This window comes from Balaenoptera borealis, assembly GCF_965194805.1.
Source record: "Balaenoptera borealis genome assembly, chromosome: 6".
NCBI classification, from domain to species: Eukaryota; Metazoa; Chordata; class Mammalia; order Artiodactyla; family Balaenopteridae; genus Balaenoptera; species Balaenoptera borealis.
The window spans coordinates 44028796-44052270 of NC_138863.1; the positions used below are offsets into that span (position 1 = coordinate 44028796).

Sequence of the window (23475 nt, forward strand, 5' to 3'; positions counted from 1 at the left end):
CCTTTATTGTATCATAAGCAATATATGACAGTTTTCCTTGCCAGTACTGGGTGTTGTTTTCTTAATTGTTGCCAATTTATACTTTTGTTTTGATAATCAAAAAAATTTTTAATTTTGTATACTATAGTTGTATATACTTATATTTTACTTTGTGATTTCTTCTATTACTATACAATTCAAATAGACATTCTCCTTTAGAGATTTGAGAAGTACTCAAATCTACCCTCTAGTTTTCTAAAGCTTTATTTTATTGTTTCTTTTGTTTTTTAAATTTAACTCTCTATCCCATCTGGAATTTATTTTGTTATATGTAATGTGGTAGAAGTCCAAAGTAAATTCCCAACCTGAATTTCTGCAGAATTCTTCCATGCTGACTTGTGATTTCTCCTTTACCAGTTCAAAGGACAGGCGATAGGGCTTTGGAATTAGAAAGACCTGCACTTGTGTTCCGATTCCACCACCACTTACTAGCTACATGACACTGGATGAGTAACTTAACCTTTCTGAACTTTAGTTCCTTCATATGAATAATAAGGATAAGAGAACCTATCTATTAGGGTTGTTGTGAGCTAAAGTAAATGAGATATTGCCTTTAGCATATAATAACTGCTGAGTATCAGTATGTATTCTTATATATTCTTATTTATATGTATTCTTATATTAAATAGTATATTCTTATATTAAACATAAGTATATTCTAAGTATATTCTTATATTAAGTAGAGTGTACTTGGGGCACTGTACTCCTGCACAACACTTCAACTTAAATTATTTCCATTTTATACCATACACACACACACACATATATATATGCAAATCCGTTTACTAATTTTATTAAGTCTTTTTTTGGCCTGTTTAGTGCTCCACATGAAATTTATAACTACAAACATCATGATAGCGTGGTTTTACTAACTTTACTGAAAACTACTCAAGGAACCCTCAAAGACATTGTCATTAACCTCCAAAACATTTCTCTCCTTGTTTGATAAAGCTGTATATTTGTAGCAAAGGGTGAATAATGAAAAACTGAAGTTGTTATATAATAACAGAGCAGAAAAAGTTGTAATAATAACAAAATATGTACCTTATTTGAAAAATGAAACACTGGTTCAAAGATTTTCCCCACTGGGGTCTTTTCAAAAAAGTATTTCTCCACTGCAAATCTCATGTTTTCAAATACTTCATCTACCAAAATTCATTTCCTAAGTAATAATTAACTTCCCATTTTTTAAAATTCAAAGACATGAAATAAAATAATTAGAATCAAGAGCAAATAAATTTAATATCTTGAAATAGTCTTATGTAGCTCCATGGTGGGTTATACAATCAGCCTCTTAAAATTATTAAAAATAGCCACCTTTCTAGGCCCCTACAAGACCAAGGACCCCAGGCTTTGAGGAATGTATAGAATATAATCATTAACTGAGCTAGAATGAATTTTATACAAGTGTATACACTTGAAATCTAAATGAAAAGTTCACTTTTCTTAGTCATTCCATTTTTCTCCTAAGAATTTACTTAGGCCTAAAAATCCAGCTTTATCTTTAACAAACTCTCCTTTAATTTAAGTTCTAAAGTTCAGTGAGGTAAGCTAGTAGGAGATTTAGAAAACAACATCAATAAGAGCAGCTATCATTTTTCAGGTGCCTACAATGAACCAGTTCCTGAATATGTTCTGTAATTTACTTATATTGTCTCATTTAATCCTCACACAAACAACCCTGGGTTTCCCTCATTTTACAGCTACAGAGATTAGCTTCAAAGCCTATGCTAAAATCACAAAACCCTTGAGTTGCCACCTTTATGAGACTCACAACAGTACATAGAGGCATTTCTTTTATTTCCTTTACTTTAGAAGACAGATCCAAAAAAATATTGCTGTGATTTATGTCAAGGAGTGTTCTGCCTGTGTTTTCTTCTAGGAATTTTATAGTATCCGGTCTTACATTTAGGTCTTTAATCCATTTTGAGCTTATTGATGTATATGGTGTTAGAGAATGTTCTGATTTCATTCTTTTACATGTAGTTGTCCAGTTTTCCCAGCACCACTTACTGAAGAGACTGTCTTTTCTCCACTGTATAGTCTTGCCTCCTTTCTCGTAGATTAATTGGCCATAACTGTGTGGGTTTATTTCTGGGCTCTCTATCCTATTCCATTGATCTATGTGTCTATTTTTGTGCCAATACCATACTGTTTTGATTACTGTAGCTTTGTAGTATAGAACTACCATATGACCCAGCACTTCCACTCCTGCTTACATATTCGAAAGGATACATGCACCCCAATGTTCATAGCAGCATTATTTACAATTGCCAAGATATAGAAGCAACCTAAGTGTCTACCAACAGAAGAATGGATAAAGAAGATGTGGTATATATATACAATGGAATATTACTCAGCCATAAAAAAGAATGAAATTTTGCCATTTGCAGCAACATGGATGGATGTGGAGAGCATTATGCTAAGTAAGTCAGACAGAGAAAGACAAATACTGTGTATCACTTATATGTGGAATCTAAGAAAATATAACAAACTAGTGAGTATAACAAAAAAGAAGCGGATTCATAGATACAGAGAACAAACTAGTGGTTACCAGTTGGTGGGGGCATAATATAGGGGTGGGGAGTAAAGGTACAAACTCTTGGGTGTAAGACAGACTCAAGGATGTATTGTAAAACACGGGGATACAGCCAATATTTTATGATAACTCTAAATGGAAAGCAACCTTTAAAAACTGTATAAAAAATAATTTTTTAAATAAATTTAAAAAAATTCTTTAAGAAAATTTTTTAAAATGGGGATAACCACAGTACCCAGCTAACTTCAGAACAATTTTAAAGAAGCAAAAAATTCTTGAAAAACACTCAGCATAATGCTTGGCATGCAGAAATTAACCCAATAAATGTTTGTTACTGATACTTATTAAGTTAACCCAAAAAGCCACCAGATTTAATCAAAGTAAAACAATAGCATGCTGTAAGTGATATTACTATATTTCTGTGATACAGGGGGAATAAGATAAATTTTAGGAATATTTACATAGTATAGCTATCTTAGAGAATGAGCTAGGCATTTAACACTAAAACCACCAAGAGAATATTGACTATATTGGTGGGGAACTATTTTAGTGAAAAAACAATGGAGATCTAGAAACACTTGTTTATTCACTCAATCTTGTTTGCCTAACAGGTTCTATCCTCTGAACTCAGTGATGGGGATACAATGACTCCTGCCCTCCTGACAAATACAGTGCAGAAAGGGAAATGGACAAAGAGATCCAGAGCACAGGGGAGTCACTGTGTCAGGGAAGGCTTTCCAGAGGGCATGATGTCTTGGCTGAGACTTGAAAGAAAAGAGATCTCTAGGGAAAGAGAGCAGCTTTATATAAAGGCCTAGAGGCAAAAAGAACAAGATACCCTTGAGAAACTGGAAAATACTTAATACAGTAATATAGGTAACACAGGGAATACACTAAGAGGGAGTGGTCTGAGAAGCTGGAAACCCAGGGCCAAATTCTATGAGGCCTTGTAAGTCATGTTAAGAATTTTAGATTTTATCCTAAATGCATACAGAAGTCCTTGAAGATCTAGGGAAAAGACTAATCAGATCTGCATTACAAAACCCAATCAGAATGAGATGGGGATAATGTACTGGGGGAGGGGGGTCCAGGATGGTGGTTAGAGGGCTGTAGTGAAGACAGAGACTAGTGGCCTAGTCCCACACAATGGCAGATGCAACAGAGAAATACATGAATTCCTGAGCTATGGCTTTGGCAACTGGGAGTTTGGTGATAACATTCACTAGAATCAGAAACTCAAGACCAGGAGGTTTGAGGAGAGAGCAGAAAGTTGATGAATTTCATTGGGGACATATTGAGTCTGATCTGCTGCTGGTGAGACCTCTGGTAGGCAGATGCACTGACTGTGGAACCTGGGGTAAGGTCAGGGTTGGAGAACCACATTGGAGAGTTCCAGCCCATCAGGCCCTGAGTGGAGTGAGCCCAGGCCGGAACCCCCAGGAGCTCGAATATCTCAATACTATCTTTGATGGAGTTTGCAGAAGGAGAAAGGAGTGATCTAATCTTCTCATGTTAGGAACCAGAAGTGTAATCTCAGGCAAGAAAGTTAACCTCATTATTTCCAGTGTTCCCAGTTTTTAAACGGAGATTAAAACATAGCTTAACTGCCCAATGGAGATTTGTGGGGATTAAATTAAGTAATGCAAATAATAAAGCTTGAAAAATTATACATTGCTATACAAATATATGGTGGCATAATTATCAGGATTATTAACCATGAGAATATTGAAAAGCCGGAAGGGGGAACTTCAAGCTCTACATGCAAAAGTTTTTAGAAAATGGACACTGCTCCGTCATTAATAAAGAGAAATACAAGCATGCAATGAGAAATAAATAACAATAAATAACACAGATCAGTAGTCTCTCTGCAACTGGGTACATTACTCATTCTGATTTTCTCTCAATCTTTGACAGTTCATCGTGGATGGAAAGACTACTGGACTGAGTAGCTATCACTTCATGACATATAAAGTAGGTTTGTACTCCAAAATATATGACTTAGAAATAAAAGTGAGAACATTCCCAAGAAAATGGTCTCTTTCACATTATGTTTGCTGCAGGACTCTTTTTATATGTCTCTGAAGCTTTTTTCCCAGGAACCAGCTGTACCATGCTATGAGCAATTTATCTTCTTGTCATATTCTTGGCTGCTGCCATTAATCACAGTGTTCCCTTACGAGACTCTGAGTCTAAGCACTGAGAAAATAAAAGATATAGGGTGGGATGCTGTTCATGACCTAATTACTCTCATCGCATTGGTCTCCACCCCCATTCCTCCTCATCCTTTCCACCAAATACTAGCAAGTTGCTTTAAAACCACTGCTTAGCTATCTTTAAAACAACTTGTTCCAACAGATGTTCTCGGCCTCACACGTGCATTTTCCCTTTCTCTACTCACACTTTCTATATGAATAGCAGACTGTAATGCTTCTGTTTTTCTGATCCAGAGGGGAAGAGTCTACATCAAATTAGACCAGCTTTCTTTTCAACAAGCTCAGTAACAGCGTAGGTGGGTATTCTGACCCTCTTCCCTCCCCCTTCCTCATTCTGCCACCCCCAACCCACTGGAACTGCTAGCAGATGTTTCCTCTAAGTCCTTCTTTTTCAAGCCCTGATTCTCTGACTTTCTGGTCTCTATTAACAAACTTCATTTCTTTCATCCAGTTATCTCTGATTGCTTTGCACTCCCAGCCCACACAGGATGAAGAATGCTGTCACCTCTCATCTCTTTGCCTAGTCTCCAGCAATTTCAGTGAACGAAGAAAACTGACAGACGAGGTATGAACAGTAACCGTCCATTTAGTCAGCTACCATCGCCAGGGCTGAGACTGGTTGTTTTACACATCCTTCCTCTCTTCTAATACTTACTATACTGGAGGCAATGACAGGGTTTGTTCATAGGAGATGTTCTTGATGAAAAAGAAAAGATATCAACTGAATCCACTTATAACTAATTTTAAAAAAACTGAGAGGAAGACAAGAGAGCCAGGGACTTTGGCTCTTGATTTTTCATCTCCTTTAACTGGTAGTCAAGCCATCTTAAATATGTTCTGTCACAGGTAGAGTATAAATAAATCAAACTAATTTTTCTTGATTTATTGTTTATCTTCCCAACACACTGTTTTTCTTCATTGTAAAAAATGAGTATGTCAAATGGTGGTATCTTATATTTAAATACATTTTGTCACTTATATTGTTAAATTTTCTACTCAAAATGTATAACTGTTAAACTTCCTTGCATTAGAAAATAACTGTGATTCTTTCCCCTTCTTCAAAGACTACCAATCCTGTGCACACTTTGCCCTTCTTACCGTACTAGCAGGAGGAAAGGTATAATCCGGATAGTGTTTTTCACACCTAAGATGCTTTGTGAATGCTCATTAGCACCCAGGAGAGTGGTATTGCTTTGAAGTTTAGAAGTCAGACCTAGATTTGAAGCCCTGGCTCTGCCACTGCAATGTGCAAAGTTGGGCAGGTTACCAAGCCCTTTCTGAGTCTCTCCTTGGCTGTAAATGGAAATCATAAAGCCTCCATATAGAGTAGACAAGGTCTGTGATAATTTCAAATGCCTAGCAGGGACAGGCATACAACAGATTCAATAAAAACAGCTATTTCAAAAAAACCCCAAAAAACAGTTACTTCTACAACTGACCCAGAGCTGGATTTGAGGCCTCTGATCAAAAAGAAAAGAATAAACGTAATCCATTTGCAGTTTAGCTGAAAGCAGATTCACACAGAAGGTTGTATTCCAGGTGGACAAGCTATTCATCTAGCCTCAGTAGGATATTCCCAAACCTCACGTACTGACATATAGGGCTAAAGAGGCTTTCCTTAGAGGCTGCATTCCAAATGACAGGCTACCCTAATAAGGCCTCCCGAAGTTAGCAGGCTTTTTCCTCTGTGACTATCGACTATCTCATATATTCTAGGAACTATAAAGTTCAAAATCTCTATGTTTTTTAATGTCTTACATGCCCTGTAGGAAGGCGCACTATTCAAGGACAAGAGATTATCCTGAGTACTTCACAACATATATCCTGATATTAAACAACAACAACAACAACGACAATCAAATAAATAGTTAACTATCCTTAGGGCAGGAACAACCTACTATATAATAAGAGGAGAAAAACAAGACAAGGATTTTAAAATTTCATTCCACCCAACCCTTCACAAACATCAGGAAAATACATCATTTAGCAATAAGTAAACAACTACTGAGCTTGAACAAAGCACTAATTTTTTTTAGTGTATACTCATGCACTGAAAACGGCATACAAGAAAACGTTTCTCTTTCCTTTACCCGTCTATTTTGAGTTATTTCTATTTCATCTACTGGACATTACATTTCTTTTTGTTCTCTGATCTTAAAAATGATCTTTTTAATTTTGTGTATTTTGCAAAGGATTACACATTACACTATATACATGTGTAGGTATAAAAATGATCTTTTTAAGATTGAAAAAACTTAGCAACTTGGCATGTATGCTCATTGGTTGCTGTCAAGGATTTTGGAAAAATAAAGATGAAAAGGAAGAGAAAAAAGGACTCATTAATTTGAGCCTAGTAATTAGGAATCTTATACTGCTTTACAATGGGCTAAGCTTAAGTTTATTTTTATATTACTTTTTCTTAATAATAAGCTAAGAATCACAAAACAAATAATCAAATAAGACAAACAGTATGTTCAAAGAATTCTAAAATCTTTGTAGTTTTACTTATGACTGTCCTTTGTGTCAGCCACATATTCTGGACAAACTGGTCTCATTGTTCTCTAAACACACAGTATTTTCTTACCTCTGTGTCTTTGCCCATGCTAGTCTTTCTTTGCAACTCCCCTCCACCCTCCACCTCACATCCCTACCTTCTGAAATCCTACCCTTCTTTTAAAACCCAGCTCAGATGGTATCTCCTCAATAAAGCCTCCTCTAATCTCTCCTCATGCCAGAAATTCTCCTCCTCCCCAGTGGACACAGAGAAGGTAGACATAAATAAAGTACTAACGCTTGGTGAAAAATCTTCTTAGTGGAGTAGTAACCCTATATGACCAATACTAACTACCTCAGTATCAGCTTCCACAACCAAATGAACAGCTCCAGTATCTCGAATTAGACTTAGAGTATACCACAAGAGAATTTAGACAGCATTTATGCCAATATTGTGTATTTTGCAAAGGATTACACATTACACTATATACATGTGTAGGTATACACACACGTATAACACACACATTTTGCAGATACTGATGCTCTGCAAAACACAAACTTTTTAAAAAACTAAGCAAAAACAAGACAAAATCAAAACAAACCAACAAAAGTAAACTACTGTCCTAAATTCAAAGCTAAAGTCACTATTCATTTCTGGGAACCATATCAAGAGTTTAGTGTCTATAAGAACATTTACAGACACCTGGGGTTGATTAGTCACTTGTCTATTTAGGAAGGGTTAGAATTGTTATTCACAGAAAAAGGAAACACTGATTATCTTAATTCTAAATCTGCAACTGTTCAAATGGCTTTGTGATGTCTAGTAAAGTAACAAACTAATCATATAGAACTATAATTCAGTTATCTCTAGTGGAATATAAAGGACTAGAAGGGTCACATCTAATGCTATAACCTAACATTGTGAGCTCCTAAAAAGAAACTCACAACACTGTAACTGGATACAAGAAGCAATTTGTTTACATTTCAGATCAGGGCCATTGAGAGCGTCAGAAAGACTTATCATCAACACAGCCTAACAAGAAAACACTATAGCTCCAAGAGTCCATGAGATTCATGATTTCAAACTTCAACGTTCACTAGTGACCTCTAAAGCTAGACAAACCAGGGCTTAAATGTGAGAACAGCTTGAGTCATGATGACATGGAGGGCCAATGGTGAGAAAGAGAGGTGGACGTAATTTCTAACCTAGTAGCTGCCTACCTTTCCTGGCCATTGGGTAGGTTTTGTACCTTCCTTCCTCTAAATCCTCCAATGGCACATGCCTTTTAGCAGTTTCTTTGTTTATCCAATTTCCCTTTCAGTGGTAGAGTCACTAACAGCTAAATCCACAGGGATACTCTCTTACTCATTATCTTGAGATGCAACAGGAGAAAACTATTTCACTAGTTAGCTCTTTCAATGGCCTTAGGTCATTTCAATAAATTTTTTGAGTGGTATCTGAGGCTAACCCATCTTAAACATTATTCCAGAGCTAACAGTGAGACAGATTACAAATATAAGCACAATTTTAAAAAAGGTGCTCGTTTTGGACAACATTTTTCTCTTCTTTGAGAACCACTGCTTGGGGCTAAAGCTTTCAGAAGTCAAAGATGTTTACCCATGGCCATTCATCATTTCACCTAACAGATTTTATTAAGTTCTATTAAGTGCAAGGCACTATTATAAGCTAAGTAAAAGTAGTGGATAGACAGATAAGAGCTCTATTGTCATCTAATGGGGCAGACCAAAAATAAATTAAAAATAAATATATAATAATTTCAGAAACTGGTAAGTGCTATGAAAACAAAACAAGCCAGGACAAAGAGCCTTAATGTGATGTTAGGGTAACAGTGCCTCTTTAGAAAGGGAAGCAGGAAAGTCAGAGGAAACTCTCTGCTATGAGCTGAAGCCATGTGAAGATCTACAGAGGAGGAACAGAGAGGGCTGAGGCACAAATGAGTTTGACGTGTTCCGGGAACAGAAAGTCGGTCAGTGGAGCTGGGTGGGACACAGTAAGAATGGGGAAGTGTGGTAGCAGATGAGGTTAGAGATGCAAGCCAGAGTCAGATCATGCAGGGTCTTAGATGTCTCAGGAAAAAGTGTAGATTTTATTCTAGGCACAGTAGAAAGCCACTGGAAAGACTGAAGCAAGAAAAGGGATTTATGTTTTTAGAAGATTAACTCTGGCTTTGGTATAAATGAAAGATTATTACATACAAACAGATGCTACTAACAAATTACTAGTAAGAATAATTTGATCATGGAAATTTAGGGTAGTTAAACATAGCTTGTTTTCTTTAACTTGAAATTAAATGATGAATGGCTAAGAGTACTGACCTCCATCCCCCGCCCAAGAAAAGAAGGAAGGAGTTTCCTGACTTCAAATTTCTGCTCTGCTGCAAGACTGGCCTTTAAAAAAGTATTCAATCCAAATTAAGGAGCAGTCATTCTGAAACCAGTTCTGAGAGCCCTAAGAAAAACACATTTTTCTTGCTCAACTCACCTTACGACTTGCAGGTCTAAAATCAGAAGGACTGCCTCAACCATGATCCCCTAAAAGAGGCTTTTAATTACAGTAAAGTCCCCATAACTTGCAGCTACTAAATTGTCACTTCTCTCAGATATTTAATATAAAGAAATTAAACCTTAGCTCCTCTCAGTCTATTTGATACGATGACTAATGATGTAAATAAAATTATAAAAGGAATAGTTTAACCAGTAAAGAGTTTTAAATCTGTAAGAAACAACTATTTACAAATCAACCTTTGATAAACTGACTGGACATCAAGCTCATCACTGTTGTTTCTTTCTAAGAACTTTCTGAGTATCTTAGTTCAAATTACTATAGATACTTCAAAGCAACCAAATTCTATATAATTTTTAAGATTCTACAATTCACATTTTCTCACTAGTTGATGGGACCATTCTTTTTTTTCAGTTTGAACTAGTAAGCAAACATTATTAGCATAAGAAAATATAATACATAATCATACCTCCACTTTAATTCTCTTCGGGGATAATTCATCTCTTTCTCCACATTTTGATCTGAGGGGAATGGGGGAGAGAGAAAAACTTGAGAAGGTAACAAATTTTTCTAAAGGCACCTCAATCTATAAGCTTCCACCAAAACATATAACCCTGGAGCCCTGCCACCAGAAATAAGACTTCATAATGAACATTAAAATAGTGAAAAAGAGACTTTTTATCATTTCTAAATTAACACTGGAGAAATAGGCAGACACATTTATATTACACATTTTAAAATTATTGCACACTACCTAAGAATGCCTCACACAGAAAATACTCAATAAGTATTAATGAGTACCACATAATGAAAAAGGAAAAAAAATCAAGGAGGACTGTATTCCATGACACCCTTCATGGATCAGTATAATTTAGGATAAAATGAAAAAAAATGGCCATTTAAGATGAATGCTTAAGGCTACATGAGATTAAAATGCATTTTGTCTATCAGAACTATAAATGCATTTTCCCTTGACCTAGGGAATCCCTCTGCTGGGAATCTCTCCCACAGAAGCACCTACATATACATGAAATATAACTGCCAATTAAACGATGGCAAGTCATAAATTTTAATTTATACCTCAACTTGAAAGATGTTAAAATGTGGAAAAATACACCTCAGAATCAACAAAATATGATATGTATGATGTTATTTACTGTGGGATTACTTATAATGGCAAAAGACTAGAAACAACTCAAGTATCCATCAACAGGGGACTAGTTAAATGAATCATGGTATATCCACACAAGGCAGTATCATGCAGCTGTATAAAATAATGAGGAAGATGTATATGTACTAATGTAGCAAGATCTCCAAGACATGTTAAACTAAAAGCAAAATACAGAATAATGTAGACACATGCTACTTACTGTTTTTTCAAAAAAAGGTATAAGTGAGAAAACTTATTTATATTTATTTACATGTGCATAAACAAACACTAGAAGGATGAAAAAGAAATTAATACAAACTACCTACAATGAGAAGAGGAACAGAGTAAAAAGAGACAGAAATGAGAGTGCAACTCTTTTGCATTAGCTTTATACATAGTTTTGGCTTATAAATAATGTAAAAGTCTTATGTATTTTAAAATGATTTAACTTTAAAAATACATAAATGTAAATAAATACTACAAAAAATAACTAAAAGTTGTTGAAAGCAGTTGCCTCTGGGTCGTAGTATTCAGAAAGAAGGGGGATGGAGCAAGGGAACTGCTGAGTTTCGTGATAAGCCTTGTGTACTATCTGACTTCATAAATCATGTACACGTACTACTTTGATTAAAGAAAATTATTTAAGTAAAGCAGTCAGAAAGAAAAGATTGTATAATACAGTGAAGAAAACAAAGTCACAAAAATCAGCTCTTGATCACTCAACTCAAAAAAAATCTTGTAAATAATCCTATAATACTGCTGTATATTCTTATCCTGTTCATTTATTTTGCGTAATTTTACTTGTTCCCAGTTTGTAAGTATATGGGCTCTTGAGATAGGACAGACAACAAAGCTGCTATGAGTTGGGGAAAATAATGGTGATGACAGCAAGTACCTGTATCGGTGGTTTTCAAACTTGAATATACACAAGAATCATAGGAGATGCTTGTGAAAGTTTGGACTCTTAGGCTCCATCCCCCAAAAAATGTGATTTATTAGAGCTGGAAAGGGTGCTCAGGATGTGTTTTTTTTTAACACACACTCAGTCATACTAATGCATCTCCTCAGAGAAGCAGTGGCAAGCACAACCGATGGTGCACTGGAAATCAGGTCCATGTGGAACAAGTGAACAAAATCAAAATGGTCTGCTATCTATAGACAATGCTTAGGCTTCAAGTGAGGATAAGATGAAGAATAATAAGGTATGTTTACATTAAATTTTAAAATCACCACTGCTTTTCAACATGGGGTTTTTTATTTCAAACACATGTTCCATATTGCCCTTGCTAGTAACCTAGTATTTTCCAATTTTCCTTTAAATACTGGGCAATGGAGTCTTTTTATCTATTCAGCTAATCTCATTAGATCGCAGACACCTTGCAAAAGGAAACACGTTGCTTCCGCAGAGAGTTCAACAAGTTCATGTAGTTGGCAGGGTATACAAATAGGTCTATAAATGATGACTAAATCCCATCATCACACTCAAAACCAAAGAAAGCATCTATGTGAGAGAAGAATGTCGAGAACCACACCAAACCAATGCTATAGTCCTAGGGAACTATCTTTCAAAAGACAATAAAAGAGGATTAAACAAATCAATGAAAACCACTTCAGCAATAATGTTTTGAAAAGTCACTTCACTGTTTAATCTTATAGAACTATAATCACACTTCAACTTTTTCAGATATGCTTATATTCTATCAATGGATGGTGTTTCAAGCTCTACTTCTAACAAACAATGCAAAAATACTGCCAATTAGTTAAACACTTACTTGGTGGTTCTGTAAGTATATTTATAGGTGACTTCTCGAGAAATCTGCCTAGCCAGGGCAAAAAGTTCATCTCTTCTTGTCAGTAGAGCGTTATCCTTCACACAAAGCTGAGCAGCCGCTTCGTTAACAGTGAGCTGCATGTTCAAAATAAAGTTTTAAAAATTATAAACATTTTTATTTCATCAATACAGAAAATGTTTCACTTAAGAATATAAGAAGTCACATCATTATATAATGAAATCATAATTTATGAAAATCAGGATAGCCTTTACTCCTAATTAGTCCTACTGCCTAATTTCAGAAGAAAATCAAGTTATCTACATCTCTCAGAACTCGAACTAATCAAAATAGTCATCTTGGTTTTATTTATTTATATGCTTTATTTATTTTTGTTTAAGTAGGAGAGTTTATAGAAAATAAGCAAAATAAAAAGTTTAAAAATGTTCTGCACCTTATTTTGCTTATGAGAAACCAAAGGATATGATTATATGATGTGCTGATAATATTTCCTTAACTACAAGTGAGTATACATGGTCTGACAGATATTTTTTTTAATGTGAACTGACATGAAAATTCTTAGGAAGAAATAAAAAACGATTTTAGTTAAGTATTTATAAAATCACTTAGTAAGAGATAGCATTATCACAAATGAGGGTTATAATGGAAAATCAAGGTCTTGGAGTCACTAAATCTCTAAGATTCATCTAATTCTACTCTTTCATCTAAGTGTTAAATATTGCCAATATAGAGTTGCTAGTTGACCAAACACCTGTACTAAAATTTAAAATATCAAAGGTTATTCTAAACTGAAAATCTATAATTTGCTTAGTAGACTACAAAATGTTTTTCACATAATTTTGTCAACTTAAACAGATGTAAGGAACTGCCAAGAGGTATATCAGACTTTTTTAAAAAGCAAGAAACATACTCATTCCAGGCATGATTGACGGCAAACTGATGGGATTTGATGGCAGAGAGACCTAGGATGAGTCTTGCTCCATCACTTACCAGCTGTGTGATTTTGGACATGTAAAAACTTCTCAGAGCCTCAATTTTCTCAGAGGCAAAATGGGATAATATCACTACCTCCAAGGACTGTAACAAGAAGTAAGTGAGAAGACAGCTGGCACAAAGTTGTTGTTAGTGTTAGTTCTCGTTTTCCTTTCTCCCTACCCAGGTATCCCACTTTATTCACAGTTCTTCTTATTTAAAATTTTTGAAAATACAGAGAAACAAAAGAAAATGAATGCAACATGCAGTCCTTCCATCCAGAATGACTATTAATATTTTAATGCATATTATTCCAATATTTCTCTGTGTACATATATACGTGTGAATGTAGATGTGTAACTTCCTTTCCTTCACTTATGTATGCTGCATTTTTTACTTTTTCATATATTAAGGCAGAGACTTAGCTTGTTTACATCAGTATCTGGCATGGTTAGTAAGCTTAATAAACACTGATTGACTGATAAATTTAAATATCCTTTACAATGTAATTTTTACTACCTAGACATATAATATTACATTGTAGAAAATAGCAATACATTATTTAAATCAACCTCACTCTGGACATTACCCTCATTTTTCATGTACTACAAAGAAAGCTGCAAAGAGCATTCTTAAATGTGCATCTTTACACACATATTCAGTTATTTACTTGGAATAAATTAGTACAAAGAGACTTCTTGGTCACAGAATATACTAAATTTTAAGAGATTTACATATTTCATCAAATTACTCTCCAAAAAAATTGTTTCAAATCTTAATGCTACCAACAATTATATGAAGAGTTCATTTCCCAGAATCTTGACCAACACTGGCTGTTATCTAAAAGCTTTACCAATCTGATGTATTTTCAGTGATGTTTGGTTATAATTTGTATTTCTTTGGCTATAACACTGAAATTTTTATGTTTTTGACTTATTTTAAAATCTGCTTGCTCATGGTAGCTGCCTGTTTCTTCTATTGCACTATTTTGTTTCTTAGGGACTTGAGGAATTCGTTATGTATTAAGAGCATTAACTCTTCATTATATGTAGTGGTTTTGTTTTTTTATTTTTTCATAGTTTGTCATAAGCCCTGTAGTTTTGTCTTGAGTGCTAGGCACAGAAGCTCCCTTCTCACCCTAATACATATAAATGTTCTCCTATAATTTAGTCTAATGGTTTTACTTTTTCCACATATTTACTCCATCTAGAATGTGTTATGGTATACAGTATATGGTATGATATAGGTATCTAACATCCTCCTCCCCAGATTTCCAACTGTAGGTTACACTGGCTTATTCTCAAATACAGGCATACCTCATTTTATTGTGCTTCGCTTTATTGCACTTGGCAGATACTAATTTTTTACAAATTGAAGGTCTGTGGCGACCCTGTGTTATCTGATGATGGTTAGCATTTTTTAGCAATAAAGTATTTTTTAAGTAAGGTATGTACATTTTTTTAATGCTGCTGCACACAATACACTACAGTATAGTGTAAATGTAAGTTTTATATGCACTGGGAAACCAAAAAAAATTTGTGTGTCTCATTTTATTGTGGTGGTTTGGAACCAAACCTGCAATACCACCAATATGCTTGTAATGTGGCTACTGGCAACAAGGTTACAATAAGCCCAGGCTTCTTATTTTAAACCCATAACTGAATATAAAAACATAATAGGAGGAATTTATTTTCAGCTTTCTCCCCTCCTCCTAAAGAATCCTCAGTAGATCAATTTCTTCCCTAAGTGCTTTTGACAGGCACAGTGTTACAGGAGTTAAAAGTAAAATATACTTCAAAGAATAATTTCCTAAATAAATTAACTTCAATTTCAGCTTAGCAGTAGCTACAATGACCTTGAAAGATCCTTCTCAAGTTGCTTTTTTATGTAGCTGTTTCTTTTTTGTACTCATAAATCTAAATTAGTATGGAGAAATTCTGATTGTCAGTAAGATATTTTAATTGACAACATTCAGAGGTACCAGCTCATTCACAACCGCAGAAAATAAAACAATATTCTAATATTCCTTCCATCATCCTACCAGAAACCAAGAAAAAAAAACATAACACAATCTTTGTTATTGAATTCAGGCTCCAACAGACCGAAAAACTATACTGAACTCTCCAGGACCTCAGAGAGCCTTCTGGTAGAAAAACTGAGGCTGGAGAAATAACTATAGCTCACCCCAAGTTGTAACATGAAGCTGATTCATCAAGCTTTCCCCTCAAAAATGTATTTTCTGTATCTTCTCGATTTCATGCTCCCAGTTGCTAATAATTAAATCAATAACTATTATGATATATTTTAAATAGAAAAATGATACAAATACTCCAAAACCAGTAGTCATTCACTGCAGCACCAAGCTAGCTTTTTAAAAGTTCTAAGTTTCTAATTTTGTTAAAAGTATAAAATAAGATATTCTCCCTCATTGGTTTACTTACTTCCTCCACTTCCTCCTTTCATGGCTAAAAATACCAAAATTCCATTCATATCTTCATGTAAAATATTTTTTAAAGTTAGCTTTCTATTATTTTTAACTAGATTTTAAAACTTTCTCTACTGGTAGTTATAATCTTTAACAATCAAATGATTGTGACTTTCCATTAAGTTTCAAGTAAGTGTTAGCATAAAAATACTACATGAATGCTGTGTGATAGGGAGGCTCTAAAGGCAATCAAGACTTTCATTTCTAGCACAGGGAGGGCTAGGTACCGTGACCGGCCCCTCTCACATTTCTCACAGGAAAAATGTTGGCTAAAATAGAAGGAAAAAATATCTTAAATGCATCAATAAGCCAGCAAGACAGTAAGAACGATTCAGGCCAAAATGAATGAAGACAGTATCTCAAAGGAGTAAGTTGAGGACAGTTGCTAAACCAGATGAACTTCAATCTTTACACCCTCTTTGGGCTGGTGAGTGTGGGAAGAGAATAACAGGAAAAGCCGAGTATCCATCAAAGGTGAGGCTGAGGAGTCTACGAAAAATACAAAAGTACTACAGCCTGATGCAAGACAGAATTAGAAATATACCCATACCCCACAGAAGAATGCAAGGAGAATTACCTGTCTTTAACCTTGTTACTAAATGGGAGAGAACAGAAGATACTCTCCTGAGATTTCATAACCCCAAATCAGCTCTTCAAATGGATATTCAGCCCTAATTCACATTAAACAGCCTGAGAATTAATTTTCATAGGGTCCCAGAGTTGTTATGTGCAGAGTACAGGTGCCTGGTAGAAGCAAAAGCCTCTAGGAGAATCCATTTTCTTCCTAGGCCTCAAAACATTTCCACAGGGGCTTCCCTGGTGGCGCAGTGGTTGAGAATCTGCCTGCCAATGCAGGGGACACGGGTTCGAACCCTGGTCTGGGAAGATCCCACATGCCGTGGAGTAACTGGGCCCGTGAGCCATAATTACTGAGTCTGCGCCTCTGGAGCCTGTGCTCCGCAACAAGAGAGGCCGCAATAGTGAGAGGCTCGCGCACCACGATGAAGAGTGGCCCCCACTTGCCGCAACTAGAGAAAGCCCTCGCACAGAAACGAAGACCCAACACAGCCATAAATAAATAAAATTAAAAAAAATAATACCTAGCATATATATTTAAAAAAAAAAAAAATTTCCACAGTTCCAAGAAATATGAGTTCATAGACAGAAATCATAAAACATCCAAAGAAACAAGGAACCAAAAGTAAAAACCAGCAGAAACAACAAACAGCAGAAACAGACCCTCAAAGACTTCACTTAAAGAAATAAAAGGAGTTGAAAATATGACTAAAGAGTAATATAGTAAAAATGACTAAGAAAAATTGAGAAGTCAGAAGGAGAGAAGAAATTGGGGCACGGTAAAACAGAAGATTTCAAAAGCAGACAACAGTCAGATAACCACTGGCTTCTAAACACAACAATGAAAGCTGAAGGCCAAGGAAATGATATCTTCAATTACTAACAGAAAATAACTGATAATATAGAATTTGATACCCAGAATAAGTAGCAATTAAGAATGAGGGCAGGGCTTCCCTGGTGGCACAGTGGTTGAGAGTCTGCCTGCTAATGCAGGGGACACGGGTTCGAGCCCTGGTCTGGGAAGATCCCACATGCTGCGGAGCAACTGGGCCCGTGAGCCACAACTACTGAGCCTGCGCGTCTGGAGCCTGTGCTCCGCAAGAAGAGAGGCCGCGATAGTGAGAGGCCCGCGCACCGCGATGAAGAGTGGCCCCCGCTTGCCGCAACTGGAGGAAGCCCTCGCACAGAAACAAAGACCCAATACAGCCAAAAAAAATAATAATAATAAATAAATAATTAAAGGTGCTAATAATTAAAAAAAAAAAAACTTACCTTAAATTCTAAAAAAAAAAAAAAAAAGAATGAGGGCAAAATAAAGATATTTTCCAATGGGGTGAGGAAGGACAGAGTTTGCTATCAGTAGGCCTTCATTAAGAAAATTCTACATAATGCACGTCAGGCTAAAGGACACTAATTCCAGATGGTAAATACGAGATATAAAGAGGAGGAAGGGAAGAAATACAAAATAAAATAAAGGAAATAAATTCAAAACATCAGTCATTATAATAAATGTAAATGGACCAAATGTTGCAGTTAAAAGAGACAAGGAATGTAAGAGAGAATTTTTTAAAAATCCAATTATTGGTATTTACAAGAGATGTATCTAAAACATGGATTCAGAAAGACTAAAAGTAAAAGGATGGAAAAAAGAAGTAACAAGAAATTACTAACAAGAAGAAAGCATATGTATTTATATTAATATCAAACAAAAGTTTTTTAAAACAAAATGCATTATTAAAGATTAATAAGGTTGCTGCATAATACATAGAGAAATAGACAACTCCACAATCAGAGTAGGTGATTTTAACACACAACTCTTAGCTACTGATAGAGCAAGCAGACAAAAAAAAAAAAAAAAAAAAAGTCTATCGAAGGTTTGAAAAACAGAGTTAATAAGCTTGTTAAAACAGACATATACAGAACACTCTACCAACAACTGCAGAAGCACATTAAAAACACTGACCACATACTGGGCCATAACTCATATCTCAACAAATTTTAAAGGGCTGGCATCATACAAACCATGTTCTCTGACCACAGTGTAATTCAGTTAGAAATCACTGGGAAAAAGAATAAAGGAAAAAACCCCTCATATTAGGAAATGAAAAAAACTTCTTAACTCATGGATCAGAAAAGAAATCATAAATAAAAAGAGAAATAATCAGAATTAAAAAATAATAAAATAACCACATATCAAAACTTTGGGAATAATGCTAATTCAATACATAGTGAGAATTTATGGCCTTCACTCCTTACATGAGAAAAGAAGAACAGCTGAACATTAATGAACTCAGGACGAAATATAAGTTAGAACAATAAAATAAACTGTAACAAAGTAGACGTAAACACAAACACAGCACAACTAAAAATATCAATTAAGCCAAAAGTGCTTCCTCAAAAAGAAGCTGGAAAGCTTTTCTGTAAAAGGTCAGATAGTAAATATTTTAGGCTTTATAGGCCAGTCTGTGTTACAACTACCCAATGCTACATCGTAGCTCAAAAGTAGCCACAGATAATACATAAACAAATAGGCATGGCTGTATTCCAATAAAAGTTTATGTGCAAGATCAGGAAGTGGGCTAGATTTTGCTCACCGGCTCTAGTTTGCAGATCCCTGAAAAGATTAATATAGTTGACAAACCTCTGGCAAGACTGATCAGGGAAAAAGAGACAAATGTACAAACAATATTAGGTCTTAAAAACAATAAACGACTTTATGCCAATATGTTTGAAAACTTAGATGAAATGGACAAATTCTCAGAAAAATATGACTTATCAAAAGTGACTCAAGAAGAAAGACTACCCTAATAGTCCTATAATCCACTTTTTTAAATGATCAAAAGGAAATGTCCAACATTTCTTTTCAAGTATTAGATGTTGAAATTGATACACTCAAGCTGAGAGTTCGGAATTCAGCATCATAACTCACTAGTAATAGGTTCAGGTCTAAGAGGTTCCCGGATTTGGCATTCCCCCTCTCTCAGAACTAAGACTGTTGGGCTTCTCTGAAACACTCAGCCTTGCCTTCTCAACACTACAGTGGTAACTGACCTAAACTTGGCATCACCATGTATTCTATGGGCCTAGGTCCTTATGTTAGTAACCCGCTTAGCACTCCAGTTCCTGTAGCATTTCCACTAGGTCTACAACTGACCCACTAACTCCACGTTCTCCTCTTCTTCCCCTTCCTATCTTTGAGTTCCAGAGCTCTTCGGCTGGAAGTTGCTATCTGCTGACAAATATTCTATTGATATAATGCCGACTTGTCTATGTGCTTTTATTTCTGAATATTACAAGCCCCTACATTCTCCACGGCCTTGCTATTCTCAACTTTCAGTTTCTCTCTCTTTATCCATTCATTGCTTTAAGATTTGATGCATACTGCTTACCTAGTTTACCATATACTCTGCCAACACACCTTTGGACAGATGGAACTCTGCCTGCCTGGACTTCCTTCTAGTACTGCTTCTGGGTTTGTCCCTTAGCACCTGTCCCACACCAATAACTAGTGTGGTTCTAGGCCTCAGCCTCTCACACCATCTTCATGGTCTGACTCCTATGACCAGGCCATACCTAGCCATGTCCTAAGACCATCACTGATTCTCTAGCTTAAAAACAGTGTGTATAACAATGATTCATTCTACAATTCTTTACTGTAAAATGTAAAGAATTATACAATATATTTACAATGTATACTTGGAAACAAGTATAAAAATGCATATGAGAATAAGAATTTTATATGCTTGTGAGTTGAAAAAATTTTTTCAGGTATAGGTAACTTCCTGATTTTCATCTGCTCGTGACCTACTTATATGTCTTGAAAGAGAGTGTTCAGTGTTTATATGAAGAAAAATCTCAGAAATACTACCAAAAGTGAATTAAGAGTAAGTCACACATTTCCTTATTTAGCAATTGAGGACAAATTAGTAACATTCTTTAATCTTAGGAATTTAGAAAAACTCAAAAATCTTTCTCTCATTGTAGATAGTCAAATGAAAAAATGTGAAGTTATCACAAATGTACCTAAAAGGTACACTTGACAGTACCTTCTTTCTTTTAATTCCCGCGGGATTTTGTGATTTCCACCAAACTCTTGAATGGTTACTAGTTTGAAGAAAGTGTCCTGATTCATAAACTTCTATCCTAAACTATATTATTAGACCAGACTCACATACTTGAGTTACAAATAATAAGCGGTCTAAGTTAAGCTTCACAAGCCACACTTTCCAAAACCCCCAACCCCACATCTCAGCCGCTGGCATTCATTTTGACTGTTCCCTTATTTTGGGAAACCCACAATGGTCTCATTACTTAAATACCACCTGTGCCTATTTATCCAAAGAAGCAAAGAGCCCTTTAGCAAAAGCGAAGTGTGAAATAGTTCATTTTGGATTTTTTTAAAGTAGGTTAGGATTTTTTAAGTGAGGTTGATAGGCTTTATTAAAGTCATCTCTTTAACATACTTTTGCTTTAATAAAAAGACAGGCCCTTGACTGTGTTTCATCTGCTCTGTTTTAAAAATTATATGAAAACTGGATTATAGCATGAACCTAAAACTGCCAACATGTTTTGCCCTTTGTTTCCTATTACTGACGACCTTATAGTAGATTTCTCTATTGGTTCATAGGTAATGAAAGTGTCAAAGTGTATCTGAATTATAATGCTACCTGTATTTTCTAGATCTACTCACAAGTTCTTGTGAGTCCATTATTGTATGGCAACAATATATAACAATTACAAAAGGACATGCCCAAAATAGATCAAATCACAGAATTCCCTGTGACTAATTTTGCTAACCACTTCTCTGATATTAAGCACCAGTATCCATTCATATCTAAAATAATTCATTTTAAAATATCAGATGGTGAAATTGCTGAAGACAAGATTAATATACAAAAATCGGCCAGTGATAGTAATTTTAAAAAGCAGGAAAAAATTTCATTTATGATTATACACCTTTATATCTTATATACTTGTATATATAAGCAAAATAAATATATGTTTATGATACAGACATTTAACATACATATATAATACACAGTATTCGACCTAACAAGAAATGTGCAAAACCTATGAATAAAGAACTAAGAAATTACTGAGGAATATAAAAGATCTAAGTAAACACATATACTATATTACTGTACGGGAGTTTTCATTACTGTAAATATATCATTTTTTTCCAAATTAATCTATACCTTTAAGGCATTTCTAATCAAAACACCAACAGAAATTTTGGGGAAATTTGACAAATGCATTAAAAATTTCATTTGGAAGGAGAAATGTGTAAGATTACCTAAAAAAACAGAAGCTGCAGAACAGTACTATAGAAAGGGCACTTGCCTGTCCATATATTAAAATACATTATTTAGCTACAGTAATTAAAGTAACTCTATACTGGTGAAGGAATAGAGAATTAGACAAATGAAATCACACAGGACAAGATCAATGAATATTACTATATAAAATTAAACTTCCACATGGCAACCAGTCTGAAAGGTCAAAGGACAAATGATAATCTGGTAAAATGTTTACAACATAAGACAAAAGGTTAATATCCTTAAAATATAAAAAGTTCTTACCAATATTTTAAAGGTTAGACAAAACAACCAAACAACTCCAACATTAAAACAAAGGATATGAATATAAAATTGGATGTCTGTTAAACATAAGAAAAGATACTCATCCTCACTAAGGAAAGTTAATTTGAGCAATGATAATTTTTTCATCTCTTAGACTGACAAAGATTAAAAATGATAAATGCAAGAGACTGGAAAGATGGACACTTGCATACAACGATAGTGAAAATGTAAATTGCTGCAGCTTTTTTAGAAGGCAATTTAGCAGTATCTACTAAAATATTAAATCTACTTATTCTTTGATCCCATAATTTTACATGTTGGGACTCTATTCTATAGGAAAACATGCACAAGTCTGTAAAGATATATATGTGTAATGTTCACGTCCTACCATATATAAAATTTAAAAAATGGAAACAACTTAAGTGACATCAAAAAGTGAATGGCTAAGGTAAATAACAGCACATTCATATTGTGAAATATAATATAACCCATAAATGAATAAGGTAGCTCTATATGTAATCACTTAAAAAATATATCTAATAGTATACTGTACTTTGAGCATATTGTTAAGTTTAAAAAAAAGAATTTGGAGGAAGAGTGTACAAAATATGATCCCACATTTGTATATGTAAAGAAAAGAATCTGTTTACAGATTCAATTACTTCACATCCTTTTGTAATGATTGAATACTTTTTCAATAAATATATAATATTTTTTGTGTTAAAGTATAAGTCTGGGGGGGAAAGATCTAATGTTTCTAACGTGAAATACTGCATTCAACTGAACATTTTTTTCAAGGAGAGTTTCTCTTTCTTCAAACGGATAAATGGCTATAAATTTTAGCTATGCAATCGTTTTTTAACTTTTGAAATGCATTTATTTTGCAAGCATTTATTGGGTACATTAGATTCTGAGGATATAAAAATGAATGAGACATTATCTCTGCCTTGAAGAATCCCGAAGTATACTGTGAGGGATAGACCAGTATATATATAAGTACAATAAAATGTTGAAGTTACTGTGACAGAAGTGTATATTATACAGGGATAAAAATGGAAAGGAAAGGTCACTTGGGGGAAAACATATCAAAAAAGACTTAAGCTTATGCTTGAGTC

The 23475-nt window shown here is 34.8% G+C and overlaps 1 protein-coding gene and 1 long non-coding RNA gene across 3 annotated transcripts in view; one reads left to right on the forward strand and one right to left on the reverse strand.

The window, feature by feature from the left end:
* LOC309631254 overlaps nucleotides 1–23475 on the forward strand; it is a 276030-nt gene that overhangs the window by 245387 nt on the left and 7168 nt on the right. Inside the window, exon 3 of the long non-coding RNA XR_014246146.1 lies at nucleotides 4493–5356. This is a non-coding gene — a long non-coding RNA (uncharacterized lncRNA). The remainder of the gene's footprint in view (nucleotides 1–4492; nucleotides 5357–23475) is intronic.
* Nucleotides 1–23475, reverse strand: part of NAB1 (NGFI-A binding protein 1) — a 44204-nt gene that overhangs the window by 9239 nt on the left and 11490 nt on the right. For both annotated transcript variants that reach the window (XM_082397379.1, XM_082397378.1), the window contains exons 3-4: nucleotides 12731–12864; nucleotides 10278–10329 (exon numbers count right to left, since the gene is read on the reverse strand). In XM_082397379.1, the coding sequence (XP_082253505.1) occupies nucleotides 10278–10329; nucleotides 12731–12864 (186 nt within the window). The remainder of the gene's footprint in view (nucleotides 1–10277; nucleotides 10330–12730; nucleotides 12865–23475) is intronic.